This window comes from Drosophila grimshawi, unplaced genomic scaffold (genome assembly GCF_018153295.1).
Source record: "Drosophila grimshawi isolate 15287-2541.00 unplaced genomic scaffold, ASM1815329v1 contig_1369, whole genome shotgun sequence".
Taxonomy (NCBI): Eukaryota; Metazoa; Arthropoda; class Insecta; order Diptera; family Drosophilidae; genus Drosophila; species Drosophila grimshawi.
Genome location: NW_025062891.1, coordinates 2,724,877 through 2,739,279, shown reverse-complemented (window position 1 = coordinate 2,739,279; position 14,403 = coordinate 2,724,877). Strand labels below are relative to the sequence as shown.

Sequence of the window (14,403 nt, the reverse complement as noted above, 5' to 3'; positions counted from 1 at the left end):
TTTATTTGATTAGTAGTTCACCACTCACGTCACTGGCTCCGAGCTGGTGTCCACGTGCAGAGCGTCTGTCTTGTGCAGCTGTCGGGTCTCCTTGAGAATGCCATTCGGTGGATGTGCTCCGTTCTGGGTCAGCGTGTTGAACTCCTGATTGATGTTTGTGCGCATCACGTCCAGATTTGGGCGCAGATTTGTGGTGCTCTGCGTGCTGATTACCGTTGTCGTTCTAGCTGCAATATCTTCGGCACCAATATCGGTTAGAACCTGTGAACAGAGATTAATTGGAAGATTAGAATTGAACAAGGGTTTTCAACTTTATTAGAAATTGATAAATAAGCGTAGAACTGGCGTAAGTGTTGCCCGTGTAGGGAACGAGAAATTAAAGACAATGCTAAAGTAAAATACTTAAGATGTTTCTAAATAAAATAGTTGGGTAAAAAAACAATGTGTTTAGCTGAATTCAACTCACATCTGAAAGCAAATCAATTTTTAGAAAAGGGTGAAATGTAGTAGAGAAATTTCGGATAAGAATAAGATAAATAATACTGAATAATTTTATTTTTATTTTCAGCCAATATTATGACAAAGACTCGGCGCTGACAAGCGCAAGATAATAGTGAAATAGAAGCCAAAACCAGTTGTTCTAATTGAATGAAGTTGACTACGGAATACTCTGATATCCCAGTTAAATATATAAAATTTGCCCAAATTTCCTTTAAATAGCTTAACACACTCAAATGTAAGCAGTGGTGGATGCCATAGAACAGAAGGGTCAGAAAGTTTGATGGTAAATGAGCAGTAAAGAAATCAATACCGGACTGCAGAGATTGGATAATGTTTAGGTTGATTTTACTTGATCTTGATGACATTTTTGCTATAGATCAAAGTATATTGTATATCACTTGAAAGACTAAGCCTTGAAAATTGTGTCTACTATCGACAATTGATATTCGAAAAGGGGACATTTATCGATGAAATAAAAATAAACTTGATATGCGCTCGATATACGAGAACATATATCCCAAATATCTTTCAGATACATACGGACAAACGAACATGGCCAGATCAACCAGAGGATACCGGAAAATACAAGGTACGTTACCAGAATCTGTACTGGAATTTCTATTAGTTATTTACCAAAACCTGAACCGAAATTCCCTGTACGACAGCCAATCTGTTATTTTGAACTCACCTCCACATAGGAGACTGGGAAAATGCCCTTGCGATTGGCTATTTTTCCCTCAAACCAATTGCCATCGACGCGACGGGTGAGTGTGACCAGTTCACCCTTGTTGAGGGACAACTCGACACCGGACTGAGCCTGGAAGTTGTACTTGGCCCGTGCCTGACCCTCCGAGGGACGCTTGGAAGGCGTGCGAGCTCCATCGCGACTGACAATCTGTTAACAGACGAGTTTTAATTGATTTATAAATAATTGTTTAATTACAATGAGAAACTTACCTCCACATAACTAGCCGGCAGCAGTCCAATCATCGCATTGTGTTCGCCCTCATACCAATTGGGATCGATTTGTCGCCTTATATAGATTGTGTCGCCCTTGCGGAATGAGAGCTCCCTTTTTCAAATATGAAAAGAAATTTGGATTAGGATTGCGAAAGCTATGAGGCAATTTCATTTGCTTACTTGGAGGTCTGTCCCTGGAAATTGTATAGCGCCCTGGCGACTGTTTTGGGGCCCACCAGCGACTTGAGCGTCACGTCTGTGGGGAAGTCATCGTAGCGATTGAGGGCGATGGGCGATTTCTGTGAGGGTGTGAAATTGTCGGTGTGTCGTCTCGAATTCATGTCCTGCAGCTCCTGTAGATACTTGCGTCTGCGCTCCTCCTGATACAGTTTCTGCATATGCTCCGCTTGTCGTATTGCTAATTCCTCCTCCGATAGGTTCTGCTTGTACTCATGCCTTATCGGTGTCTTGAAGTGTATGTTGACGTCTGTATCGAAATAACAATAACAATTGGGAGTTTCTATAAATACTTGAGAATAGCACTAGCAAATGGCCAAGAAGCGTTAGCTGGGCACAGTTTGTTGGTTGGTTGGTTGGTTGGTTGGTTGGTTGGTTGCTTGGTTGCTTGGGTTCGCAGCTCAAACTTGGCTTATAAACATTACAAGCGAAGCGACGCTAAAAATAATAATAAACTTAAGGAAGGAGCACAACTGTAAGACGAGCTAACCACAAAATAAAAACATAAGAAAATATTGTCGCTGCTGTTACGAAACCAGAGAGTGCTTATCTGTAATCGTATATAGCTGTATCTGTAACTGTCTACGTATATCCATCTCTATCTCGTACTCCATCTCTATCTGTCTGTAGCCTTAGCTGTAGCTTTATCTGAGCATGCCAATTGGTAAGCAAATAAACAACGCTCAGCGCTCAGTGCTCAGTGCTCTTGATGAGCGCACGCATCGCTAAGCAGATAGACGAGAGCTTTAGCGATAACCCGCCCCAACAAAGGTCCCAACTGCGAAAGTATAAACAAAAAAATAAATAAATAAATAAATAAAAACAACACTGCGCGAGACACTCGTTTTCAAATTGAATTAACATTTCTCATTGTATCGAAAATGAGCCGCAATTGAAGTTAATGCTCGTTAGGCTCCACTGATAGCTAAATGAGCCGCCAATTGAAACGAAAGTGGTTGCAACCGTCTGACAGCCAAGTGTTTCTTAATTCAGCTTTTCAAGTAGCTTATCGCTTGGCATACAAATGTGAGAAAGGCTTATGTCTGGCTAATAAATATAATCGAAACTATTAGGCGCCCTCACATAACCATGGGCGTAGCTAACCACATCTCAAATTTACACAGACTTAACGCGGTTTACATTCAAATTTATGAAACAAATTACAATTTGCCCCCTCCAGTTGCACTTTACGCAATCGGGGCTTTCCCTGGCTACGCCCTTGCATATAACACTATTATAAAGTAATGGGAGTCAATTATGAGATCTTCGATTAATAAATTATGTTCAGTACATGTATGAAAATGGGGGGATTGCTCCATCAACTTTCTTACTTAATCATCATATTTATTAACAAGAATATTTGCAATTAAATAAATTCTTGACTTTAACTTTTTAGATTATTATTATTCAAAAAATTCCTTGATTCCTTAATACAAAAATTGGCAAATCAATAGCAATATTTAATACCCTGCCAGAGAATGCTGGAATTGCCCTACGCAATGCATGAAACATTAAGAATTGCTCTCAAGCGAACCCATATTTATAGATTTATTTATTTTATTTAGACATCAAAATTGGAGAAACACTGTGATTTTTGCATAAAAAGTGGAAAAGTCAACTCAATTATTTTAATAGATATTACAATTTCTTTACGAAATGCAAGATGCTCTAAGGATTGTATTGTATTAAATCTGCATAGCACAGAAGGAAAGATATCTATTTCTAAAATCAGAAACAAGTTGGACGATGACAAATGATTTATAATATTTGTTGAAAATATCTAAAGTAAATCAAAGTATTTTTAAATAGGAGTTAAAAGACTTGCATCTTCCATGAATTTATAAAATATTCACCTGATTTCAAAATATTCTGTGAAAATAATATAATGCATAAAACTATCATCTGCCATGCATATCTTTTTACTAAGATATTTAAATTAAAAACAAATAAACAGACAAATTATTTTAGCTACTCAAATAACTAAAACTCGAACTGTGGAAAAACAAGTCCAGATTAATGTTTTGAAGTTGCTGAAAACCACAAGATAAATAAAGCCCATCAACAGATGGAAGTAAACATTTAACTGGGGTGATTTACTAGTCTAACAAGACGTAGTCTGTATCTGTTTTGGCCTTGTTCCGGATGGTTGGGAGTCTTCTCGACCATTTGCATATAACGTGACCGAGTTTCTCATGAACTTGGGAGTGAATTAACGTGACACTCAACTGATATGCATGCCAGTTAAACAATTGAATAATGAACAAAGTCACAAAACAAATTCTAATAAAATTGCGCAGCAGCCGATAAAGTCGTAAAAACCCAGACCCTGCCCCAACCCACCCCCCATGCCCCTTCTCTATTTTCCAACGAATCAACAGTAAATAGAAATTTACTTTTGTAAACTTGCCTCAAGACACTTTCAGGGCAACTTGTGTGTATTTATTTATTTATTTTTTTTTTTTTTTGGGCAGGGAGCTGTGCAACTGTTTAAATATTTGTTTGCCTAAGCAATGACAAAATGCTTAAAAGAAAAAACTATTAACCATAAAGCACAACAACAATAATAATAACAACTTTTGTTGTTGAAAAAGTTAAATTGTCACTTGAGAGATTTTTCACTTTCACTGATTTGTTGTAAAGCCGCAATTTGAAAGTGTTGCAAATTTCCATCTTTCACTGCACACACACACACACACACACACACACACACACACACACACACACACACACACACACACACACACAGATACTCAGACACACACACACAGATACACCTTGTGTGCACTTGCACACCCAGTTATGCCGGCTTTTCCATGACTGTTGCTGTTGTTCGAGCTGGTTGTTAATCAGCTTTTCTTTGCCACTTAGAGCTCTGTGGCATGTCTCCCCATTTCCCCTTCTTTGAATTAGTCACCCAATTAAGCAAAATCAGCGGCAACTCATCAGATAGTAGACGAAGGCTATACGCACAGCTGATAATGCCACTCCACACGAATCAATAACTGAACCCCGATCTGAATGCGGCACGTACCCAACTGCTCTGAAGCACACGTTGCGCTCAACTGAAACTGAAACCGAATCTGAAACTGAATGAAACTGAAAGACTGTGAAACTGAGCACTTGAACAAACTGCGCAACTGAGCAACTGAGCAACTGAATAAACTGAACAACTGAATAAACTGAGAAAGCTGAGCGCCAAAAACACCTTTTCGAGTTGCTCGCCTTAAATCGTTTGCTTATCGTCGTATAACGAGTACCCACAAATCTCACGTTTATTCAGAAATAACTGTTGCTGTTTCTGCTGCTTCTTATGCTTCTTCTTCTTAATGTTGGTGTTGTTGCAATTGTTCACGAAGTGTGAATTATTCGACATTGGTTACACTGGGGCAATTAACTCACGCACTTCTGATAATAATTGAATGACTCCTCAACAATTGCGATTTAGAAAAATCTGTGAATTTACTACAGAAAATACACTCGCAAAAAAATTCAACCTGACAAAAGTCAGCCTGAAAATTATTAAGTTTTTCTTGTTTCTAGAAATAATTTCGAAACATACGAAAACCAATCAAAATAAGAAAAGATTTTTCGTATTTTGCAGAAATACTTTGTCTTAATGGCGAAAGTATTTCAAAGAGTATACAATGCAGATATGCCAAATCAATATTATTAAATATAATTATTTCAAATATTCAGAAAGAAGTCATCAATTTTGCTTTCCGACTACGATATTGGTTTTTTGTTTAGTTGTCTGCCTTAGAAACCGTGCAGCTCAGTGGAAAGTGACACAAGTCACGAACGAGGGCTCGAATTCGAATCGTAAACATTTGGCAAATCTTGAAATACTAATGTTTAGTAAAAAAAAAGATAATGTAAAATTGTTGTTGGGTACACATATTAAATCACACTGGAATTAAGAAATCTTTTTTATATTTTTCAGAGAAATCTAAGCTTGAAATAAAAAAAGAAAGACTCTGTTTTTTTAAATATAATTTCTAAGGTGAGTTGCCCTATCGATTTGAAGTTTTTTTCTGAGTGTATTGAATACATACTCTTACTCTTACATTTCTCAATTAACAGGTCATTGGGTGCTACGAGGTAGTCTTTTGTATTGTGAAAGGAATTATCTACAGGACTAATCAAATAATTTCTATAACACAATTTGACCTAAATAGTCCATATATATTTATTCACTTAATTTTTTATTTTATTTTTCTATTTTGATATATTATTTGGATACTTTTGCTGTATTCTCGACTGCACTAATTGTTTGTTGTAAACATTTTCAAAATAGTAAATTGAATAAAGGAAGAAATACTTTTTCAAGAGAGCAAACAAACCAAATTTTCATTAGCTGTAAATTGCTTATGATCTGATTTTTATCTATTTCGTAAGATTATTTTAGAGCTTAGTTTTAAAGAATTCTACAACATTTTTTTCTTTTTGAATTAATAATTTATTTCTTATAAAAACAGCAGATTGAGAATGTTAGGTAAAAATCAGATAATCCTATTTGAATGCGTTGCCTTTCAAAATTTTTGAGTAACAATATTGCTTTAAATATGTTTTTTGCCATTTTGTTGTATTTTTTAAGTACTGCAATTTATTTCGAATGAAGACGAATTCCGAATTGGAAATATATTGGAGTATTTAAGAAATAAGGAAATTATTTGATCTTTGAACCAGCAAAAAATATATATATATAAAAAGAGATCAGCAAACAATAAAAAAGTAACTTTGCTGCTTAAGATCGTTGCACCTCAAAAAGCGTACAACGGCGATGAACTTATTGCAAACTGAGATATCGAGAGAAATATATAAACACAGAGAGTCTTATTATCTCTCTCTTACTCTCCCACTGGCTCACTCTCACTCACTCCCTCTCACTCTCTCTCTCTCTCTCTGTGCATCAATTGCGCTCTTATTCTTTCTCTGATAACAAGTTTTCTGTTTTGTTTTGGGTTTTGCACAAGGCACCTCGTGAGAAAGTGCCGAATCGGAAGGTCGTTTAATCAAATGAGAAAGTGAACGTTTTGCTGGCAATGGGGCGGCTGTTGTGGCAAGTGGCTTTCTTTTCAAAAAGGGCGTTCAGTGGCGCAGTTATAATATATAAGCGCAGTACTAACTGGCGCTTTGTTGTCGTTGTTGCTGCTGCTGCAGTTGCTGCTGTTGTTGTTGCTGCTGCTGCATGTTGTTGCTGCTGCTGCTGTTGTTGCTGCTGCTGCTGTTGTTGTTGCTGCCACATGAGCAGCGGCATGGAGGCACCTATGGCATGTCGATTGGCCAAATAGGCTTGACGCTGTGCCGGCGACGGTGTGTGTGGCAGACCGACAATATGATAGCTCATTGCTGTTGTTGCTGTTGCTGGCAGTGGTGGCACCATTGGCGCTGCTGTCTCATAATCAAAGCTGCGTCGCAGCCACACGATCTTGCCACAGTTGGGCATGTCGCAAACGCTGCGATGCAGCGCGCCTGGCATTAAACTGTCGATGTTGCCGTTCTGGTTGCTGTCTGCACCACTGCTCTGAGGACGCTGCGACCAATTGTACATTTTGCTGCTGTTGTTGTTGAGGCGCCAACTCAGCTGCTGTTGCTGTTGCTGCTGTTGTTGCTGCTGCTGCAAGTTGTCATCTGTCAGATCCAAGTCATTGCAGCTGCTGTGCAGCTTTTTATGCGGTTGTCGCCAGTGTACACGATTGCCACCACCAGCAACTGTTGTACTACGTCTGCTGTTCCGATTGCTGTTGCTGTTGCTGCTGTTGTTGTTGTTGCTGTTGATGTTGCCATGGGGATGCTGCCCCGCGTAGGTGTTGCTGCGTCGCGGCGCTAGCGTTTGATGTATCATGCTCTCTCTCTCTCTCTCTCTCTCTCTCCCTTTATCGTGATTATTTTGTGTATATAATTTATAATTTTCTCTTTGTTTTTTTTTTGCACTTGCACCACTCAAAGTTGCATTATGTAAGTGGGGAAATATGACGCGCGTCGCGTTCTATTTTTAGCCACATTTAATTGGGAAATGGTCGAGCGTCTGACGTTTTTGGCACGGATAAGTGAAACTTACTAAATGAAAGTCCGCGACAGGTAACTAAACTAACATCCACCTGGGGAACAACCAAGCAGTGGCCAAGTTTCGTTTTGTTGACGCATCGCCCTCATATTTTGGCCATGGCAACGTGCTAGCCGGGTCTTGCCACTTGCCACTTGGCACTTGGCTCTTGGGGGTGGGTTTTCCACGCAGTCCATCGAAATCGACTGGAGCTTCGGTTCTTGCTGCTCGTTCGGTTCTCGGTGCTCGGTTTCGGCTTGGGCCTTGGACAGGTGGCTCAGCGGGCTAAGCGGGTCAACGTTGTCCGGTGTCTTTAGTGTTATTGCTGATATCGATTAGTTTGGTCAACTAATGCGAGGCGCACCTTCAAAATAAAATTGCACCAATTGCGGAAATTTTGTTGCGGTAGTAAAACAAAAGAAAAAATGAGCGGCATTTCACAAAGGTCATTGAATGTAGAAGCACCCAGTGGCGTAACGTGAAACCGCAAGAAAGGGGGTGGCTACAAATTATGTGACTGATTAGATTTTAAAAGGAATTTTTTTTATGGGCGAAGTCTTTAAAAATCAAGACTATTAAGGCCGCAAAACTACAGTTTGAACTTTCCCATTTAGAATGTAAAAACGAGCATTAAAACTGTTTTTAATGCATTTTAATTTAATGGGCGTCATTTGCAATATAATCATAGAAATAAATCCACAATTTTCTTTCACAAAGCATGTGGATTTTGATATTTTTGGTCAAACAGCCTTTTAAGAAATGAATATATCAGAGCCAGTCAACTAAATTAGTTAGTTCGATAAAGGCAAAAAGACTTAGTTGTTGGACAAATATTTATTAACAACTATTTTAAGTCCCTGAAAATGAGGTGGAAAATAGTTAAGACAGTTTTAGAGATGTGAAGAGCTTATTCAAGCAATTTATTATGTACTTAAGATAACTTTATAGTCTTTGATCGTACATAGATTAAAAATATACAAAAAATACTATATTCAAAAGCCAGCTCATATTCAAATACTGTTGTATAATAGTGGAGTAATATATTTTTAGCTTCAACTTAAATAGGTTCAGATAAAATAAACTGGCACTAAAAAATATCAGATTAGGTTGACAACCTGTCTGGTTGACGAGCATGGACTATGTTCGGCCCGTTGTGGTATGCAAACTGTGATCAGAGTTGAAGCCCCCAATCTTGGCTGGTGCAATGTTTGCCAACTCTGATGAAAGGGGCTACCCAGGGTGTAAGTCATTTCCTGTCTAGTGCAGGGCAGAATCAGAAGAAGTGTTCCGGAGATTCTTCTGCTTTTTCCCCTTCTTTACAGCTGCTGCTGCAGTCATTATAGGGTGACTGTGATCTATTAGCAAGGATAGCGACTAGCCAGTGCCCTGTCATAGCATGAATTACTGCAGAGCAGCTTGTGTGATTGAGATAACACAACTCTCTGCTGTGTTTTGTGTTTATATTGGGCCATATTTGGTGGGCTAAGCGACCGCAGTTTACATTTAGCCATTTGTCATTTGATCTGCGTATATTGTTTTCCTTGATTTTGAGCTTACAGCCAGAGGCAGACATAGACCTTCCTTATCAGTGAGGAGTGGTAATAATGTGCCTTTCCTGTCTAGCTCATCAAGTGACCAAGCACCTATATTGGGCTGATAACATGCTGCTTAGACATCTCGTGAAGAGATTTGCGACAGCTTTTACAAATATTTACAGCCCTTGATCTTTTTTTTAAATACGTTTTTCGTAGAACTGACCTAATCTAATCGGACTGTAGTTGAAGTTGTTTGATTTACTGTTTTTGAACTATTTGAAATAGAGACAAGTGATTTTTAGGGTAGCTTGACTCTTTGAGAAGCTACAAATTTCTTTTGTGGGAAATTCCCCTTAAAGGGGTAGAAGTAATGATAGTGTCTCCTTGATCGTAGTGATTTCCGCTTGAAAAACTCTACAATTATTAGGGTGTCGGAAATAATAATTTATATTAATCTAGTTGCACTTGGTTCCACTTGGGAGATGTAGATAATTCTTTAGGATAGAATTGTTGTAAGTAGGCATCCAAGACATGGCCTGCAGTGGTCTGCAGACTGCCAGCTTACACAGTATCAGTCTAATAATTTATAGCATAATAAACTTCAACCATTATCAGCTTAATCTATTACTAGTTATTTGGAGAAAAGGGTAGGGATCCCTCAGTAGTGCCAGAGCTTCACTCTATGAAATCATTGCAATGCACATTCAATAATAATTACTATATTATAAATCAAATACACTTATATCAAACCTTATCAAACCTCAATAAAAGCTCGTCAAATTAAATAAAACATTAGATTTATTCGATCGACGCTACTCGAGTTAACATATATTACATTTTAATAAGATTGTGAGAGTAAACCCAATATTAAAGAGATCATCAGCCAAACACAACTGATCCGTTTTTAGTGCATCTTAGTAGGCAGCGATTGTAGCAAGTCCAATAATAATGAGGGCAATTAAGAGACTCACCTGTACCCGAATCAATTTGGTCACCATTGCTGTAGGTGTAGGGCTCGTAGGATGGGTGGTTCTGTAGTGGTTGTGGCGGTATTGGTGGTGCTGCACTCGAGTCAAAATCTACGCCAACAATTTCAAAGTAATAGTACAGAATATGTGTGAATTTCGAATCGAATGAAAGCCAATTAATTTAAAGCCAAGTCTTGTGAAGCCAGAACCCAATTGAGAACCAAAGCGGAGAACGCAACTACCAAAGGATTATCGCAAATGCAAAAGCAACCAGGTGGAAGACCCTAAGGAGACATAACCACTGCTGCACACCCACTTGGTTGAAGTATGTTACCTTTAAATGTGACTGCCATGCTGCGCTTGAGACGCTCCAAACTGCTCACCGGGCACCGACGGGCTGTGGTTGTTGTTGTGGTTGGGTTGCTTGCATCGGCACCATCCGGCACGTAGCGTGCCTTGGGCCGATGCTTGTGTGGTTCGAACGGTTGATTGGCAAAGAAGTCATGATCGTAGCTGGTTGTCTGCAATTTGGCCGGTCGCAGCGGTGACGTAGAACTGGCCCGCACCACTGTGTGCCTGAGTGGTTTCTTGGGCAGCGCCGGAGTGCGCTGTGGATGCTTGTGTGCCACCCAATCGCCGCTCAAATGTGGCGATATACTCTCGTGCACATCCCGCAAATCGGCCAGCGAGGTGGATAAATAACGCTGTGGTGCACTCTCTGGCGATTCGTAGCGATTGCGTAGTGTCTGCACTTGACCCACCGTTGCACCACTGTTGCTGCTGTGGCTGCGCGTGGGACTTGCCCCACAAGTTGGCAACAACTCGGCCGTCTTGCTAATGATGTCAATGTGCGGCATTAGCAGACCACGCTGACGACGTCGTCCACGGTCCGGCGATGGGGTTGCACCACGCACCTCAAACGTGTGGGTCAGATGGGTGACATCCGACGACGGCTTGGTGTTCTCCTTTAGCAGCGCATCCGTTGCGTTGCTCGGGGCGTCTTTTGATCCTGCCTGCAAATCAGGATCGCTGCGCGCCTTCCGCAGCGAGCTAAGCCCAAAAAAATCACGCCGTTCATTGGATTGGTCGCGTTCAATGCTCTCGAACTTCTGTTTCATCTTCTGCACCTCGCCGGTGTAGACGCGTTGCAGATAGGAGCTGGAGCAGGCCGAGATCTGCGACTGTGGCGATAGACTCCTGGAACGATAGTAGGCATCGTATAGCTCAATGCTGCCATCGCCTGAACCAGGCTCGTAGCTGAGCTCCTGCTCCTGATGCACCTGACGTTCCTGGAGCACCTCTTGCTCCAGCTCCCGCTCCCGCTCCCGCTCTCTTTCTTGGCTGCCTTCGGGCGGACGATCGGGCGGGCTGTGCAAGTGAAAATTTACGCGTGCAGCTGGCCGCTCACCATATATACCACTTAGATCGGTCAGAGAGTTGCTCAGCTCCGTGTGGACAATGTGACGCTTGCGGGCCAACTGTCTTGCCTGCATGTTCTGCTCGATGAGACGCATTACCTCTGCCTCGTCCGGCGAGCTGTCCTCGCGTGCATGGTAAATGGTCTTGGATGGCTCCTCGAACTGACGCTCCTCAAAGTATTGAATCTTTTGGTTGATCGGTGGCTCCTTGGATTCGTGCAGCTGGGCTGCAGCGACTTTCGGTTGTTTCGTCACTTGCGCCTTGGGCTGTGGACGTGGTGGCACCTCGGGTGGCGGCTTGCACAGCGTTAGCTCGGCATTCTTGGCAGCAATGGCACCGCGAGTTTCCCTCGCCACCACCACCGGTGATTGGCTGCGAGTGGGTCGGGGCAGCATTTGCGATTGCTCCTCGCGTTTGCGCAACACTGGACCCAGGAGCTGCTCCTTACTGATGTTCGAATTGCAGCGAACCTTGAGAGTATTCGCATGGCTGCTGGGCTTCGAGCCCTTCTCCACGGTGACCACAAACTGCTCCTCCTCCTCCACAGCACCAGCAGTGGATTTGCGATTGCCGGCATAGATCTCATTCAGCTGCTGTGTTATCTTTTTGATTTGATCCTTGGACAGTGTGCTGACCAGATCATTACTCAAGTGCCGATCCGTCTGGGCTTGCGATTGTGGCTCTCTGGTAAGCTCTAGACTACTGGCCAGATCCGCAACCGTATTGCGTCGCCATTGACGCTGGATGGGTGGCAATTGTGCCTCCTCTCGCTGTTGCTGCTTCAGCAGCTGCAGTTGCTCGAAATTCTCGCGCAAATCCTCCACCGACTTCTTCTTGGCGTGCAGTGCCTGATCGGCTTCGTGTCGCCACTTGAGTTCATTCACATCCTTGGATCGAAAGTGCAAGTCGCGCTCACGTTGATCCATCTGCAACTTGCCAACCAGATACTGCAGCTCCTTCTCGGCACGCTCATGCAGTCGCACCTTGCGCCACTCATCAAAGTCCAGCAGCTCGGCATCCTTGCGCAATGGATGAAAATTACTCGCGGACGTCGCTCGCTCCAGCTGTCCAACGCGCTCCAGCGTACTGTAGAAGCGATTCAGCTCCGTGAATCGCTCACAGTTGTTGCGATAACGACAGCTCGGACTGTGCCGCTCCAGATACGTGAGCGAGGTAGCGCTGTGCGCCAGTTCGCCACACTGATAGAGTCCTCCTCCGCTGCCGTTGCCGGCAGCAGCAGCGCTCGCCTGCTGCGCCCTCTTGCTGCGATCATCGGCGCTGCTCAAGCTGCTGGCACGCACCACCGCCTGCTGATCTGCCTTTTCCTGACTCCGCTGACTCGAACGCAGACTGTCGATGCGACGACGTGAAGGGGAACGCAACTCGCGCTGTGGTGTTTGTGGCACGCGCACCTCACGCGTCGGAGAGAAGCGACGTTGACCCACCTGCACCACCTGTGCCACTTCAGCGTGTGGTGCTACGTCTGTCACAGCAGCAGCAGTAGCAGCAGCCACAGCTTTGTTGCCCTGTTGTGATTTATTCTCATACTGCCACACGAGATCCTCGATGCAGCTGGGTGGTCCTTGACCCGAATAATCATAGATATCCTCACCGTAGACAGCTGGCTCCACCAGCGAACTGTATTTGTAGTCGTTGATCAGTTGGGGCAGCGAGTGTGGCACCTGCGACTTCTGCTTTGCATTGTAATCGTTCCAGAAGTGCGTCTTCTCACGCACCGTTTCGCTGTAGGAGGCAACCGATGCCGGGGGTTTCTTGGACTTGGGAGTTTTTGTCTGACTGGCACTGGTTCGCTTGCGGGGCACATGACTCTCGCTGCGACTCATCTGCAGCGGCACATTCGATTTGCCCACATAGGTTTTGGGTGGTGCAATTGGCGCTGCATACTCCTGCCTGACTTGCGACTCAATGGAGTAGGTTGAGTTGCTGCGTGGCAGACTCTCGTTCGAGGCGCTGCGATGGACTGTGGCAATCGTTTTGATCGATTGCGTCGGTGCCTTGGTGCACCTGCTGGGCAGCACCTTCTTCAGGGCACGACTGCAGTCGAGCAGATGTTGCGGCCTCACCTGCGGAAAGCACATGGTGTGTCGCGTGGTAGTGCTAACGGTGCTGCTGTGTCGCAGGCGTGGCAGCGACTTGCTGCGCGTATGTTGCGCCTTGCATGTTGCATAGGAACGGACCGCTTCGCGAACCTCCTGCGGCGATTTCAAAGAGGGATCCCTTAGTATATTGGTGCTAGCCTCAAAATTGGTGCGGCTCAGCGGCAGGGTGTTCTCAAGACGTTTCTTCTCCTCGGCAAAGCTCCGCTCCTTGGAGATGCTGCGGCCAAAGGCCACCGGACTGCGGCTCGAGTGACGCAATGCCAACACCCGATTCGATGGTCGCCGACTGGGACTAGCCGAGCGGAGACGTGCATGATGCTGATGATGATGCTGTTGACGCAACACGCTGCCATCCTTGTTGCGCGTCTCCTTGGTGGCGGTCAGAGTGGCCAGCAGTGTGGAAACGGCGCCAGTGGACTTCGATCGGCAAATGGGCTCACGTCGGCAGCTGGTGGCAACTTTGCGCAAAGTGAGGCTATTCGTGCCGCCGGGTGGCTGAAAGCATTGATCGTGACGCGACTTGGAGCAGCTGCTGTTGCTGGTCACCTTCTCCATGCGGACAGTGCTCTTCGTGCACGAGGATCGACGATTCGGTGGCAAGGGAGGCGTCTCCTGCT

General features: G+C 43.5%; 1 protein-coding gene and 1 long non-coding RNA gene across 11 annotated transcripts in view; one reads left to right on the top strand and one right to left on the bottom strand.

Annotated features, from left to right (window-relative positions):
* The window catches only part of LOC6560388 (sorbin and SH3 domain-containing protein 1), a 51,915-nt gene that overhangs the window by 1,122 nt on the left and 36,390 nt on the right, over positions 1-14,403 (bottom strand). For 9 of the 10 annotated variants that reach the window (XM_043214366.1, XM_043214367.1, XM_043214368.1 and 6 more), the window contains 5 exons: positions 10,251-10,358; positions 1,642-1,948; positions 1,459-1,573; positions 1,190-1,396; positions 29-261 (listed from right to left, as the gene is read on the bottom strand). In XM_043214366.1, the coding sequence (XP_043070301.1) occupies positions 29-261; positions 1,190-1,396; positions 1,459-1,573; positions 1,642-1,948; positions 10,251-10,358 (970 nt within the window). The remainder of the gene's footprint in view (positions 1-28; positions 262-1,189; positions 1,397-1,458; positions 1,574-1,641; positions 1,949-10,250; positions 10,359-14,403) is intronic. The other variant, XM_043214372.1, reaches the window with a different exon arrangement.
* LOC116805134 lies at positions 1,002-1,468 on the top strand. The gene is made up of 2 exons (XR_004365051.1): positions 1,002-1,090; positions 1,167-1,468. It is a non-coding gene; the product is annotated as an uncharacterized LOC116805134 (long non-coding RNA).